Source organism: Rhinatrema bivittatum, chromosome 5 (genome assembly GCF_901001135.1).
Source record: "Rhinatrema bivittatum chromosome 5, aRhiBiv1.1, whole genome shotgun sequence".
NCBI classification, from domain to species: domain Eukaryota; kingdom Metazoa; phylum Chordata; class Amphibia; order Gymnophiona; family Rhinatrematidae; genus Rhinatrema; species Rhinatrema bivittatum.
This window is the reverse complement of record NC_042619.1, coordinates 354,406,220-354,423,259: the sequence shown is the minus strand read 5'-3', so window position 1 is coordinate 354,423,259 and position 17,040 is coordinate 354,406,220. Positions and strand designations below refer to the sequence as shown.

The window sequence follows — 17,040 nt, the reverse complement described above, 5'->3', positions numbered from 1 at the left end:
CCTAGGCACGTGCAAGTATTTGAGCGCACATCTCGTTGCCACACTCCACCCAGACCCACGTCCCTTTCTGAAATCGGGTGAGATGTGCGCGTATCCGGGCATCTTTTTTAAAATTTTGGTCAGCGCACGTAAGCCCGACTTGTGCTCAAATCCCCCTAATTTATGTGCACACCAGTCTTTTAAAATGACCCTTAAAGGCACGTCAAACCAACCAAAAGTAAAAAAAAATCAAACAAAATAAATGAACGAGAAACAGATCATAAGAATATAATTTTATCCTAGCTTCTACAAAAATTTTGACTGGCACCCAAATTATCTAAATATTTTTACATGCCCGAGTTACTCTATTGAAAATGAGTTAAAACTCATCAGCTTCCAATCCTTTTCAATAGTGCAGTGTTGTAAAGCGTGTGCATGGATTCCATTTTCTTACACTTTATATTTAGCTGCATTCGTGATCATCATTAGATTCTTTTATGACTGCTTTATAGAAATAAGTGGAACAAAAGATGTAGCAAATGTCTGTCAAAGAGGAATAAGATGACTCAAATTCTCTGGTTAAAAGAAATGGGGTCTTTAGACTGAGGCAGCATGATCATCCAACAATGTATTGTTTTCCTCCTCCTTGCAGCATTTTATTTAAAATGTTTTTATATGAGTCTATGAGAAATACAATCATTTAGTCATAAAACGGTCCATAATTCAGTCAGGCTTGGTAAACCAAAAAAAAAAAATCACCCAAATACAGTTTTAGCCACGTAATCAAACGTTTTCTAGAATTCTGAAGTATACTGTTAGATCATGTAGATAGGAGGTCCCCCAACCCTGTCCTGGGGAGACCCACCAGCCAGTCAGGTTTTCAGGATCTCCACAATGAATATGCATGAGAGAGAATCTGCATGCACTGCCTCCACAGCATGCACATTTTCTCTCAGCATATTCATTGTGGAGATCCTGAAAACCCGACTGGCTGGTGGGTCCCCAGGACAGGGTTGGGGACCAATGATGCAGATCATGGTAAACTAGATTCCATCATTAGCAGACGAACAATACAGCACAAATGAAGAATTATAGGTGATACTTATTTAATGCTTGCTTTTGCTAATATGCATTTTACATTCATGGAGAGAGAAAGCTTAAAGCTGACTAGCATGTACCGAGAAGACAGTAAGTAACTTTGGACAAGCGGTCTTGTGTAGTCTGTTTACCCATAAGCCCTCTCTCTCCACTTGGCTGTGTGTTAATCATTCCGCTGTACAGCCCTCAGCTTGGGACTCCCACACGTGCTCTGGCTAATTTATGCCAAAGAAAACAAAGTTTGCTTGCTTATAAATGGGGTTCTCCATAGACGGCAGGATGAATTGGCCGTGCTTAATTCTTGCTTGCCTCCCTGGCGCGCTGGCTACCTTACTCTAAAGCGTACACTTCAGTGGGATTCGCAGGAAGGTGTGTGCAAGCTGGAATGCCCCGCGCATGCTCAGTCAAGTATTGAGCTCCGAGAGCAGAGTCCGTGACAGCGCTGTCGGGTGACGTCACTCACACATTTATGGCTAATTCATCCTGATGTGTCTGGAGAATCCTGTTTAAGTAAGCAGACTTGATTTCTATTTTTTTTTCTTTTTACCATTTACCCCCTGGAAATATATAATTAAATTTCAGATGACATCATTTTATAGTCCAGATTCCCACTTTTTTTTATGGGTGGTAATTCTTTTTGGGCACATAATTTCTGCCGTGAATGGGGGGGTAGAGGCTCATCCTTCAGTGGTTCCCCCTCCCCACCGTTCCTCAGTTTTTTTTTATGGGGAAGGGGCAGCAAGTGCTGATGGTTATGTATGCATTGATATTGTGTTACAAACGGGTGCGCTGGTTCCATTCTGAACCTCCACAACCCCTTATGTGATTCTTCTGTCTCTGCTGCTGCTGCCAGAGTCCCAAGCTATTTTGTTTCTTCCTTATTCTCTCCATATTTTTCTTTTTACACTTTTTAGCTCCCTCCCCTACTCCTCTGCTTCATTTTCCCCTCTCCTAGGTTTATATTCCTTTCCTTTTGTCTTGCGTCCGCTCCACATCCTTCTCTTAGTCCTCCCATCTTCTCACCATCCCTATAATGCCTGCTTTCCCATCCGTCCATATTTCCTCGCCTTGCCACCTCCACCAAACTCTCTCTCTCCATTTTCTCTCTCTACCCCCATCTGCTCTCTGCTTCTCTACACCCCCTTTCTGCCTCGTCTACCCTCCCTGCCTTTTTTTCCTCTCCTTCCTTAGCATCAGCCCCTTGCATCTGTTTATTTTTCTGCCAACGCTGGCCCCCCTCGTGCCTCTTTACTCCCAGCATTCACCCTACTGTATGCCTTCCCTCTCAATGCACAGGACGTCATCCCTGGCTGCAAGAGGCACCTGAGATGATAACATTCAAACAAAAAGCTCCTCTCCCTCCTCACCAATCTCTGGGCCAGGCCAGGAGCAGGAAGGAGAAAAAGGCCAGAAATAAAAACATCCTCGGTGTTACAAGTTCAGTTGATTGCCCTCATTTCTATGTAGTGGTCCCGCAGCCATACATGTCCACACTTATTTATTTATTTTACTTCCCGTGGCCACAGGACCACTCTCTTTTCTTACTGTGTTTTGAGAGATATTTTTTTTTTAAGTTTGATTGTTACATGCTCAAGGCACAGTAGTAAAAGGGCATTCATAAATTAAACTTGCATTCCCAGAGATGTGTTTTTTTTTTTAATGCTTTTTAGATGGTGATTCCTCCGCTTTACTTGCTGCTTTTATGTAAAACTGTGTAAGGGTGATTAAGTCAGAGTAGAGTAATAACTTAATGAGGTTTTTCAAAATGGAGATGATCCCTGCTACCCTTGTTCTTTAATTGATTCCTGTTTAGTGTTGCAAATCTGAAATTGCAATTGACAATAAATACTGCTCGCTGCTCAGATCTTATTTAAAATGACTTTGACCTGCTTTTTTGGCAAACAGAAAAAATGTTTTTGTTTATTTATTTTATTTTTTTTTGCTACACTGGTAAGCTGCAAATGTGTGTGAAAATGCTGTTAGCTTGCATATGCCAGTTTGTGTGTTAACACTTGTTTAGTGTGCGATACTCTTAATCTATACTAACGAGGTAATAAGATACAAAACCGGGGGGAGGGTTTCAGGTCAGACTTGTTGGAAGGGATGGCTTTGATATATTCACAGTACATATACAAAGAAGACAAGTAGGTAAAAATAAAAATAATAAGTTATCAATTAAAATATAATTAAAAAGATATGCAAACTAAATGTTAATTATTATAAACTACATATTATAAAATAATAAAAAAATAAAATAAAGGTAGGTCAAAAAAGAATAAATACATGCATAAATTGGCACCCCAGGGGGTTTATATTATAGAAAATTAATTTATTACTAAATCAGTTGCATACAGACATACAAATATAACCTATAACTGTAGTATCTGTTAGACCTGAAATGGCCATATTTCATTTGAACTGCCTGCACCAGGGGTATGTAAGAACCACGTTCTCCTAAAGTGCCTATAAAAAATAAACAGAATGGGATAATTTGCGAAAGGATTCACGTTCATAAATATATTTTATATTGTAGCAATTTTCAAAAACCTATTTAAGCACTTAAAGTGCACTTACGCAGGTAAAACCTATTGGCAATTCAATTGCATATATTATAGCAATTTTCAAAAGCCTACTTACAAGCATAAAGTGCATTTAATCCACTTCTAACTGCATAAATCCTTTTGAAAACTACCCCTAAAGGTATATTTGTACGGATGCAGGTATTTTTATAGTCTAATGTGTCACATGTATAATTTTTAACCTGCCGGAGAGAGGTTGTATGTGTGCACCTGCTGCAAAGAGCTCTCAGAGAATGAATCCAATCTCTGGAGGCTAGAGTGGCAGACCTGGAGGAGCTGAGGCAGACAGGTACATAGATGAGACCTTCAGGGACATAGTAGCCAAGTCCCAAATCCAGTCTGGCAGCCCCAGTGCTGCCTTGGATCAGAAAGGTCTCCCAGTTGGAGAGCATCACCTTGGTGTAGCAGGAAGTGATCCTGTAACAAGGACCTGCTCTCCAGGTGATGCATTGCCCTCTTGCACAGAGGATGAGTCTCCCAGGGCTACTGCCCAGGAGGGAAGGGTTAGGTCGGCTGTCAGTCGACGTGAGAATGTTATAAAATTGGTGCATCCATGTGCACGTGTTTCTGAAAATGAACTCCAAAATTGGCATCTTAAAGACCTGGTGGAAGGACGACAACCAATGGGACCATGCTATATTAGGGAACAAATTATATCGCAATGATAAGGAGATTCAAATTTGTGGGGATGTGGAGCTTTGTCTGGGAGAGCATAGAGTCCAACTGGGTAAAGATCATACAAGAGACTAAATGCTCAGTTGAATCTATATGGGTGAAAATTCCATGTATTTTGAGTAAGAGTATAGTTCACTTGGCCAAAATGATGAAACGGACAATTAAATTCTACAAGAAATCAGGGAAGCTAACCAATTTGGCAGTGCAATAATAATAATTGGAGATTTCAGTTACTCAATATTGACTGGGTAAATGTAAAATCAGGACATGTTAGAGACGTAAAGGTCCTGGATGGAACAATTGGTTAAGGAACTGATGAGAGAGGGAGATATTTTAGATCTAATTCTTAATGGAATGCAGGATTTGGTGAGAGAAGTAACTGTAGTGGGGCCACTTGGCAACAGTAATCATATCATGATCAAATTTGGAAGGGAGACAATATGTAAATCTATAGCTCTAACACTAAATTTTCAAAAGGGAAACTTCGAAAATGAGGAAAATAGTTAGAAAAAACTGAAAGGTGCAGCTGCAAAGGTTAAGTGTACAACAGTCCTGGACTTTGTTTAAAAATACCATCTTAAAAGCACAGTCAAGATGTACTCCATGCATTAAGAAAGGTGGAAGGAAGGCAAAACAATTACCGGTGAGGTGAAAGAGGCTATTTTAGCCAAATGATCTTCTTTCAAAAATTGGAAGAAGGATCCAACAGAAGAAAATAGGATGAAGCATAAGCATTGGCAAATTAAATGTAAGACATTGATAAGAGAGGCTAAGAGAGATTTGAAAAGAAGTTGATCGTAGAGGCAAAAACTCATAATAAAAACCTTTTTAAATATATGCGAAGCAGGAAACCTGTGAGGGAGTCGGTTGGACCTTTAGATGAACAAGGGGTTAAAGGGGCTTTTAGGGAAAAGGCCATTGAAAAAAGACTAAATGAATTCTTTGCTTCCGTGTTTACTAATGAGGATGTTCGGGAGATACCAGTTCCGGAGATGGTTTTCAGGGGTGATGAGTCAGATGAACTGAACCAAATCACTGTGAACCTGGAATATGTAGTAGGCCAGATTGACAAACTAAAGAGTAGCAAATCACCTGGACCGGATGGTATGCATCCTAGGGTACTGAAGGAACTAAAAAAAATGAAATTTCAGATCTATTAGTTAAAATTTGTAACCTATCATTTAAAATCATCCATTGTACCTGAAGACTGGAGGGTGGCCAATGTAACCCCAATATTTAAAAAGGGCTCCAGAGGTGATCCGGGTAACTATAGACCAGTGAGCCTGACTTCAGTGCAGGGAAAAAGTGGAAACTTCTAAAAAATATATAAATAAATAAATAAATCAGAGCATATAGAAAGTCATGGTTTAATGGAACACAGTCAGCATGGATTTACCCAAGAGGAGTCTTCCTCATAAATCTGCTTCATTTCTTTGAAGGCGCTGATAAAGATGCACCAGTAGATGTACTGTATTTGGATTTTCAGAAGGCATTTGACAAAGCCCATCATGAGAAGCTTCTAAGAAAACTAAAACATTATGGGATAGGAGACTGTCCTATTGTGGATTGCAAATTGGTTAAAAGACAGAAAACAAAGAATAGGATTAAATGGTTAATTTTTTCAGTGGAAAAAGGTAAACAGTGGAGTGCCTCAAGGATCTGTACTTGGACTGGTGCTTTTCAATATATTTATAAATGATCTGGAAAGGGATACGATGAGTGAAGTGATGAAATTTGCAGATGACACAAAAATATTCAGAATAGTTAAATCACAAGCGGATTGTGATACATTACAGAAGGACCTTGTGAGACTGGAAGATTGGGATTTCAAATGGCAGATGAAATTTAATGTGGACAAGTGCAATGTGATGCATATAGGGAAAAATAACCCTTGCTGTAGTTACTTGATAGGTTCCATGTTAAGAGCTACCACCCAAGAAAAAGATCTAGGCATCATAGTGGATAACACATTGAAATTGTCTGCTCAGTGTGCTGCAGCAGTCAAAAAAGCAAACAGAATGTTGGGGATTATTAGGAAGGAAATGGTGAATAAAATGCAAAATGTCATAATGCCTGACTTCAGTGCATCTTTTGAATGCAATTCTGGTCACAAATGATATAGCTCAACTAGAGAAAGTACAGAGAAGGGTGACAAAAATGATAAAGGGAATGGAACAGCTTCCCTATGAGGAAAGGCTAAAGAGGTTAGGACTGTTCAGCTTTGAGAAGAGACGACTGAGGGGGGATATAACAGAGGTCTATAAAATCATGAGAAGTCTAGAACAGGTAAATGTGAATCTGTTATTTGGATACTAGAAGGACTAGGGGGCATTTATTTTATTTATTTAAAAATGTTTATATACCGCCTTTACAATTCAAAGAATTAATCAAAACGGTTTACAACCAAACATACATAATAGATAAAAATGAAAATAAAAGCGGTATCCAACCGAACACATATAATAAACCAAAATAAAAGCAAATTAAAAATTATCATTAAAATAAATAATTCAATGAACATTTGTGCCCTACATCATTAGACAGTAAGTGGATTGAATCTGTGGTATTATATCTTGTGAGTGTAGCTGTGTGTATGAGATGAAAATGAATGTTAATTTTGCAAGTTGGAGAGTAAACTGTAAGCTTTCTGAAATAAGTAAGTTTTTAATGATTTTTTAAATTGTGTTGAGGAAATGAGGCGGAGAGAGTCTGGGAGTGAATTCCATAAAACAGGGCCGGCTACAGAAAAAGCCCTTTTTCTAGTTAATTCGTGTTTGGCCAGTTTAATTGTGGATACATCTAAAAGATTTTTGGAGAGAGATCTGAGTTGTCTGGGAGGTTTGTATATACGAAGATTAGTGCATAGCCAGGTAGATGAGGTATTATAGATAAGCGAGTGAATAATTGATAACACTTTGAACTGAATTCGGTATTTAATTGGCAGCCAATGGAGAGAGAATAAGACAGGAGTAATATGACTTCGGCGTGAGGTACCAGCAAGCAGCCGAGCAGCAGAGTTTTGAATTAGTTGCAAAGGATATAAAGCAGAGTCCGATAAACCTAAAAGTAGGGCATTGCAATAGTCCATACCCGAGAAAATCAGAGACTGCAAGACAGTTCGATAATCTTTAAGAAAAAGGAAGGGTCAGATTCTTTTCAATAGATGTAATTTATAGAAAGATTTTTTTGTAATATTTGCAATATGATCGGCCATAGAAAGGTCTGAGTTGATTGTAATACCTAGGCTAATAGTGGAAGTACTAATAGGGATAGGAATGCCCTTGAAATTTAAGTGGGAAGTGGGCCCTATGGTGGAATTGGAAATGGAAGAAAGATGAGTAATGGTAGTTTTTGAAGGGTTCAATTTTCAATTCCATGAAGTTAGTATATAGTACATTTAAAACAAATGTTCGATCAGAAGCAGCATGGATTCACCAGAGGAAGGTCCTGTCAGACAAACCTAATTGATTTCTTTGATGGGGTGACTAGAGAACTGAATCAGGGAAGAGTGCTCAATGTAATTTACTTGGATTTTAGTAAAGCTTGTGATACAGTCCCACACAGAAAACTCATCAACAAAATGAGAAGCTTAGGAATCAGCTCCAAGGTGGTGTCGTGGATTACAAACTGGTTGATGGATAGAAGATGGGTGATAGAACCTACTCTGAAGAGAGAATGGTGTTAAGTGGAGTGCCACAAGGATTGTGTTGGGACCGGTTCTGTTCAACACCTTTGTGAACGATATTGCGGATGGGTTAGAAGGTAAAGTTTGTCTATTTGCAAATGATACTAAGATCTACAACAGAGTGCACACGCCAGAAGGAGTACAGAGAATGAGACGGGATTTAAGGAAGCTGAAGAGTGGTTGAACATGTGGCAGCTGGGATTCAATGCCAAGAAATGCAGAGTCATGCATCTGGGGAGTGGTAATCCAAAAAAAACTATATGCATTGGGGGGTGAAGGGCTGATGTGCACGGAGCAGGAGAGAGACCTTGGGGTGATAGTGTCCAACGACCTGAAGTCGACGAAGCAGTGTAACACGGTGATAGCCAAAGCCAGAAGAATGCTGGGCTGCATAGAGAGAGGGATATCAAGTAGGAAAAGGGAAGTGATGATCCCCTTGTACAGGTCCTTGGTGAGGCCTCTCCTGGAGTACTGTGTTCAGTTCTGGAGACCGTATCCCAATTTACTTTAATCCAGTTATTGCGGTGACGATTCTCGACTGGGGGGGCTGTGCGCCAGGGCTCCAGAAATCATGGTTCCCTAAATCTGGACACTGGGTGTTGTCATTGCGGGTTAATCGTTTGTTAAATGCTAACTTCAACTGGATCAACCCCCCCCCCCCCCCCCATCTCCCCCGTACCTCTGAGACCTACATGCCCAGCCCTACAAGGAACCCTCTGTAATCAAATCAATCAAACTCTCATCTACCATGAGCAGAGCATTTTCCCTAGCTGGCCCCACTATCTGGAACTCCTTGCCGCCTGAATTACACATTGAGACCTCTACCCCTAAATTAAAAAAAAAACTCAAAACTTGGCTGTTCCAACAAGCTTATCCCATTTCCCGCCCTCCCACGCACAAAAATCTCCAACAACAAGCGAGTAACAATCCGAGTAGCTGAACTGTTACTCATCCGCCGAATATGACTAAGAATGCTGTAAATATACTGTACATTGTTATTTCATTATATTATTTACACTGTACATTGTAGTTATCTTATATTTCCATGTATTTATATATTTACCCAGTTTTTCGACTGTTACTTGTAAGGGCCCTGCCCAAAAGTTAATTGTTTGATGTAAACCGATACGATGTGCGAACGGTTATCGGTATAGAAGAGGCTTTAAATAAATAAATAAATAATCGTGAATTCCTCCACCACCTCCCTTCTCAGACACCACCCCCCCCCCCCCCACCACCACCACCACACTGGAAATACAGCATCTTCTTTACCAGCCTCTACCCCCAGACCACGCTAGCAGGGGGATGATGATTTACCTTCTTCCATCTCAGCCTCCATAAGTGGCATGCATACTGTTCAAATTTGGCAGCAGTGCTGTTGGGGCATTTGCACATCAGAACTTATAAAAACACTGTATTTGTCTTAGATAATAGATATTTTATTAGGGTTCTTATACTCGTCCCTTAGAACAGTTTTTTTTAAATCAATCTCTGTGTATCTGACTGCAATCACACAACTTTTGAGCCACACGAAACTTGTGCTAAACATGGAAAAAACTGAGATTATTCTACTGGGCAGAAAACTGAAAGAGACTCCAAACAATACAATAAATATGCCAAATAATATTAAGCGAACTCTTGCAGAATCAGTAAGAGATTTAAGTATAACTATTGACCGTGGACTAAACTTTAAAAAGCATATTTTGACAAAATTAAGAGAAGGCTATTACAAATTGTTAATGCTAAGACGGTTTAAACCCCTATTACAAGCTCTCATATTTTCCTCACTGGACTACTGTAACTCACTACTATTAGGTCTTCCTCAGACTAGGTTTTGCAGAACTCTACAGCTAGAGTTCTAACAAATTGTAAAAAAAAAATGAGATCATATCACACCAATTTTGATACAATTACACTGGCTTTCAGTTACTCAGAGAATATGGTCTAAAACTTGCTGCATTCTTCATAAGGCAATATATATATAATATAAATAAGAATCCAACTACCATAAACTTACGCACATCATTATCTGCGGAGTTTTATCATATTATTATCATTCACTACTGTGTCATATTTATTCTCTTGGTTACTTATTTTACCGTTTCATATTTATGTACTGTCCCATTTATTCACATAGGCTTATTTATTCACTCCGCTATACTACTACACTAATTGGCTGAAATGTAAATATTGCATTGTTCAATCTCTCCCCTCTTCCAGCTCCAAGTTAATTTTCCCTGTTTTATTGTTTTATTGTAACTTTCTCACCCTTCAATTGATTCTCTGTATTTAAAGTTCACAGTTCTATTGGGAATATTGTTATCACGTTACCTTATGCTTTTCACACATTGTTAATTGTAAACCGGGTTGATGTGATGCCAGTCATGAAACTCGGTATAACAAAAACAATAAATAAATAAATAAATATATGGCCAAAAAACGACTGGTTAAATTTTTCTATTTGACTACACACACCCCATAGATCATTGAGGTCAGCGAACAAAGGTTTACTTCATATTCCCTCGATAGATACGGTGCACTTGATCTTGGTGCGTGAGAGAGTCATCTCCATCGCAGGACCTAGCCTTTGGAATACTATGCCTGCAGAGTTAAGGTTGGAAACTGACTTAAGGAAATTTAGAAAAAGCCTAAAAACCTGGGTCATTAACAATAAGAGTTCTGAATTATTGTCTTGTTTACCTGTGATTTTTAAATGATTATATCCAGTCTTGTAGACGAATAATGTAGTTTTATATACTGTTTTGTTTTTTTCTGTAAACAGTTGTGATGTATTTTCGAATGATGGTATACAAAACCTTTTAAATAAACAAAAGCTATCACAGTAAGCCTAATGATTGTCAGATGCAGAGGAATACATATCAAATTTAAAATGGGAAAATATTCTGTTCTTACAAAATAAGCAAGGCACTACCACATCAAATTAACCAGAAACTTGTGCTGAAGTTAAAGGTTCTAACTAGGAATTTAAGTGGCCAAAGCCTGGGCTTAGGAACTTAGGAGTGCTGTTATCCGGTCTCACTGCTTACGATGTCTCGCATTTGGCTGGGCTTCCGTAATTGTAGCACCTCTCAGGATATCAGGGGGGGCAATCCCGGCTACCTGAGGGAAACCAGTATTGCTCAGCCCCAGAGATGAGAAATGGCAGCGTTGGAGGTGTTGGTCTGCTTCAGCTGGTCCACATGGCTCCTCTCCCCTTGCCTTGATGATAAGTTTGGTTTTTTTTCCTCTTTGTTTTCTCTCTTATAAAGCGATCAGTCTGCGTTTCTTGGTTCATTAATATAAATCAATTAGCTTTAAGGCCATTGGTACAGATAATTCAGGTTGTTTTTCCCTTGCAGAGGTTATCCCTCTGCAAGGAAGACATTTTAGCATAAGTTTGTGGCAAACATCTCTTGATAAGTTTCCAGACTCTGATAACTGGGTTGCTTAGCAAGCCATAAAATCCCAGACTGGCTGGCACCTAGCAGATTCTATTTTCCAGAAAAACTGTCTTTCATTGTCCTTGTTTCTCTATGTACGGACTTCTTTGCACTCTGCTCTGACAAACAGTCTGCCTTTATTCAGAGAAAGACGTCAAGCACCCCAAATGTCCTTGTGAGAGAGATTGCATATTGTAGCACATTCAGAGTTAGGTTTTACTGGAGGCGGAGCCAGTAGGAGGAGCCTGGGAGAAGGGAAGAGGGGGGTGCAAGGGGGAGGGGAAAAGTTGATATTTATCTCCTAATGTGTGAAGCCTGCTATAATAGATCAGCATGGCAGTAGTTAAGTACAGGCCCAGACCAGGAACTAGCACAGTTAAAAGCAGAGGTAAATTTATCTTCTGGTTTGGAGCTTTGAGTAAACATGTAAAGCCAAATGAAGTCATTACTATGCTATTTAGATGCTATGCATATGTGGTGGCACCATTCATTTATAATGCACCCATAAATGTGTTATAAAATGCTGGTTTTGACCCGTGATCATGTCTTTGTAAATCGGGCGTTGTTTGGCACATACATTAAAATTCCTTTAAAATGCACGCTAAGCATAGTACATAGTCCACTAAATTAAGTAGGGAGGTGAGTGAACAGGCATTTACATAGCACAGAAATTAAGAACAGAAGTACAGAAGAAGTTACCATGCTGGGTTAGACCAAAGGTCCATCGAGCCCAGCATCCTGTTTCCAACAGTGGCCAATCCAGGCCACAAGAACCTGGCAAGTACCCAAACATTAAATAAATCTCATGCTTCAAATGTCAGTACTAAGCATTGGCTATTTCCTAAATTAACTTGATTAATAGTTCTTCTCCAGGAACTTATGCAAACCTTTTTTAAACCCAGCTGTGCTGCTTTTACCATATCCTGTGGCAATGAATTCCAAAGCTAAATTGTGCATTGAGTGAAAGAATTTTCTCAGATTTTTAAAAATGTGCTACTTGCTAACTTCATGGAGTGCCCCCCCAGTCCTTGTATTATTTGAAAGCAAAAAGACCTGATTCACATTTACCCGTTTTAGTCCTCTGAATTTATAGACATCTGTTACATCCCCCCTGAGCAGTCTTCTCTCCAAGCTGAACACCCATAACCTCTTTAGCCTTTCCTTATAGGGGGGGGGGGGAGCTGTTCCATCCCCTTTATCATTTTGTCATCTTTTTCTGTACCTGTTTTACTTGCCATTCCCTTCCTAATAATTCCTAACATTCTGTTTGCTTTTTTGACTGCTGCAGCACACTGAGCCCATGATTTTAAAGTATTACCACTATGACGCCTAGATCCTTTTCCTGGGTGGTAGCTCCTAATATGGAACCCAACATTGTGTAATTATAGCAAGGGTTATTTTTCCCTATATGCAACACCTTGCACTTGTCCATATTAAATTTCGTCCTCTATTTGGAAGCCCAATCTTCCAGTCTCGCAACATGCTCCTGCAATGTATAATAATCCGCTTGTGATTTAACTACTCTGAATAATTTTGTATCATCTGCAAATTTGATCCCCTTTCCAGATCATTTATAAATATATTAAAAAGCACCGGTCCAAGTACAGATCCCTGAGGCACTCCACTGTTTATCTTTCTCCACTGACCATTTAATCCTACTCTTTTTTTTTTCCTGTCTTTTAAGCAGTTTGCAATCCACAAAAGGACATTGCCTCCTTCCTATCCCATGACTTTCTAATTCTCCTAGGAGTCCCTTAGTTATTGAACTTCTTAATGAAGAGGTGCTAAAGATTCTGAAAACACAGAGTAACCAATATTCAAAACTAAACGTTTATTTAAGTTAACCAGATAAGACTTATCAGACTTAAATGAGAGATTCAGCAAAAATGTCAGTGAATTGCTGAATGTCAGCTGAATATCTATTTAGCCAGATAAGATAAAGCCAGCTAAGTTAGACCTGCCCTATGGCAGGACTAACCAGATAAGTTTGACTGTCGGCACATATCTTGTTAATATAACAGGAAAAGTAGCCCCACTCCGATCCATCCATTGCCCGCCCTCCTCCATGATAGCTGGATAAATACTTAGCAGTGGCAGCTGTTAAACATATCCGAATAGTCAGCAGGCACCACTGAGCCTAAGTCGCTGCTTATCCATCTAACGAATACTAAATATCAGCATCACAAATGTTAGTAATGAGAACAAAAGCAGAAAAATATACTTTGAAAGGAAGGCAAGTTATTAAGTTCTTCTGGACAGGATTAACTATATTTTGCTAGACTTTAAATGACATGTTTAACTTCTTAAAAAAGACCGAAAGTACAAAATTTATTCTCAATAACAGAATAATGTTATGCACCCCGTCAAAAAAACATGTTGTGTAACAATCAAAATTTAGTTAAAAGGAGGACAAGAGAGTTGATATGTTTTTCTGAAGAACCCATAAGCTCTACTGGAGATCCTCATAAATGTGGTCTAACGGGTCTAACTGATCAGCTCAAGCATAATCGCCAGTCGAAAAAAAAAAAACCCCTCCTTTCCTAAATCTCAAATCAATTGTACGTGTGAAATCTCAAAGATAAATATCCTTCAAAACAATTTAGTCACACTTAGCAATGTAATAGAAACATTTAACTTAAAGAAGCTTTTAGCACTGTCCATGAATTGAAATCAGTCCGTTTTATAGTTGACCGTCAGCATTTTGCCATTTGTGGCTGCTTCAGGGTACTCGGATGTGTGAATAAACAAAGCTAGGTGTGCAATCTGAAAAAGACAGACAAAAAAGCCAATGTGAGCGCAGAGTGATTTGTTTTCCAAACTAGTAATATTTTAAATAAACTCACCCCCACTGAATGCCAGATTTATACATCAAAATTCAGCTGTGACGCCAAAGTCTACATCAATGCGAATGCCAGATTAAACATTAGAGCAGTGCATTTAAATGAAAATAGACCAGTGTGTGCACAAAGAGTCATTGGTGGACTTCAAATGTTCATTTACAATATAGAAGGGTATATATTAATAGGTTCTTAATTACAGAGGTTGTTTTGATGTAGGCCCTGTACCATTTTGGTAGGGTGTTTGTTTTGTTTGTTTGTTTGTTTTTTCCTGGGCCGCCTCCATTAATTTGGAGGCACAGCCTTCAGAACTGGATACATCATTCTAGGTAAGTTTTTTTTTTTTTTTTTTTTTCACCAAAAACCAATACAGAGTCGTCATCACCTCCCATCTTCTACTAGTTATGCCTCTGTGGCTCCAGCTATTCAATTACCACGAGATCATGGGACATGATTTCTTTACAAAAGGAAGAGAAAAGTCAAAACTTTTTCACTCCTATATGTAATAGTCCAAAGTTGTCCAGACCTTCTGAACTTAAGCAAAATGGATTTTATTTATTTAAATCTTTTTCTATACAGTCATTAAGGTGGGTACCGTGTCAATGGTTTACAGTAAGGCACATAAAATAATGCGATTAAAATCTATCAGTTTACACGGGTGCCATAAGGTTCGGTAACATAGTGTTTAATCAATGTTAGTTGTTAAATGAGTGTGAACACTATCATGTCCAGGTCAATTCTATAGCAGCTTTGAGTCTAGGGCTCATTCTATAATTGTAACTTATCCTTTAGTGATGAATTCTATTAAAAACTATTATTGCTACTGGGCTACAGCATTTCAATTTTCTGTTTTATGGGAACAAATGTTTAAAAACTGAGGGTCTATTTACTAAGTTGTGTGTTGTTGTTTTTTGGGGTTTTTTTTTTCCTTGGAGGGGCAAGTTCTAAGCTGCAGTATTCAGTAATCCCCCACTCCCACTGCTCTTTTATTTTATTTTTGTTAAGGTTTTAACGGGTTAATGTTGGGCCCTGGATTTACCACACCCCCCCCCTACAACCACCTTAGCCCACCCCCATCAAATTCATGTAAATTGCCCAGCTTGCCTGAAAAAAAAAATCCACAGGCTATGTTATATGTACAAGAAAGCGATCCCAGACCCTCAGAGTGGTAACCAGTTCTCCCTGAGAGCGCGTGAGTATTGCTAACATACATCCCGGTGCTCCAAGGGCCCAGGCTGCCCAAATTATTTCCCCCTCCAAGCTGCCAAAATCCCCAGAGGGTCTTTTGAAGCCACCCCCAACCCCAGTCCCATCTTATCCCTCACCAGTGTTAAAAAAAAAAAAAAAAAAGCTATTAAAATATAGTGTCGGGTTCATCTCTGGTGATCCGGTGGGGGCCTGCAGTGTCCCCTCCCCCAAGGGCTCCGTGCTAGGCACGGCTATTTGCAAAATAATGCTGGCTGGCCGATGCACTAATTCTTATTCTTATTGCAATAATGAGCTGCTTTTGCATGCAAGGCAGCTCATTACCATACCGGCACCTGCCAGTGGGTGAAATAAAATGTGGTATTTAAAAAAAAAAAATAACTGCACATTAATGCTGCAAAGATCAAGTGGCAGCCATAGCACTGCACCAGGAATGGAACTGGGCAGGCCCCCGTGGGCCTTAAGATACTTAAACTACTGTTACATTTTGTGCTTTCTGAACTAGTCGTGTTTTTTTATTTTTTTTCCCACATCACTCCTTTTTCAAACTTTGTTTTTTGCTTTGTTTTTTTCATACTGCGTTGAGGTGTGTATTAGTGCACCAGCCTCCTTAGAAAACCTTTTTATTTTTATTTGGGGGGAGGGGAGATGGGTAGAAAGCTTGGAGTTTGAACCCCCCCAGATGAATCTGTCTGCTTGTTGAAATGTGGTAGTTCGGTACATGAAAAAAAAAAAAATGGGGGGCGAGAGTAAATAGTTTTAGGACTTGTTATATGCTAATCACATAGGAAGGAGGGCGCATATTGAACTTAAAAATGTTTACTTTTTCTTTCTTATTTATTTTTTTGCAGTATACATTCTGGAACTTCGTACCGAAGAACTTGTTTGAACAGTTCCGAAGGATAGCAAATTTTTACTTCCTCATCATTTTTCTCGTACAAGTAAGTGGATTCTCAATCTGTTTCCAATAATTATTTACTCAAAAGTTAAATTGTAACGGTTTCCCTCCTTTCCCCCTCATAAGAAAAACAAGTTTAATTTATGTTTAAAAAAAAAAAAAAAAAGTAGCTTTTATTTTATTTTGACACAGCCGTCTCCTCCTGCTCCTAGGGCTCTCTACCTCCGTCTGAACCGGGGGAGGGAGGCTGAGACCTTGCACCATGAGCATTCATTCACGGGTACCCAGGAGGGGGTTTTCCCCTTTTTGTGCATCCCTCCCTCTCCCCCACCCTAAGATGCAGCGGCTCCTGGCAAAACCTTGCAATAAGCCCCGAGTATGACCATCACTCCCCCCTGACCACCTCTCCCCCGCCACCCCCTCCCTTATTCCCACAGGGGCTGTGAAGGCCATCTCCGGTCCCAGCTGACTCTGGGGAGTGGAAGGGCCCCAGTTCAGGGGGAAATCGAAGAATGTTTGCGGGTTTTCCGCCCTTCTCCCGCCCTGGACCAGCTTGCGTCTCACCACGGGGAGGGGGGAAGACCGCGTGTTAGGGAGTTAACCTGGTGAGGTGTGGGGGGTTTGGAAATTCACCCTAAGCAGC

General features: G+C 39.6%; 1 protein-coding gene across 2 annotated transcripts in view; it reads left to right on the top strand.

Moving 5' to 3' along the window:
• Window positions 1-17,040, top strand: part of ATP11A (ATPase phospholipid transporting 11A) — a 253,400-nt gene that overhangs the window by 122,459 nt on the left and 113,901 nt on the right. For both annotated transcript variants that reach the window (XM_029604684.1, XM_029604685.1), the window contains exon 3: window positions 16,351-16,440. In XM_029604684.1, the coding sequence (XP_029460544.1) occupies window positions 16,351-16,440 (90 nt within the window). The remainder of the gene's footprint in view (window positions 1-16,350; window positions 16,441-17,040) is intronic.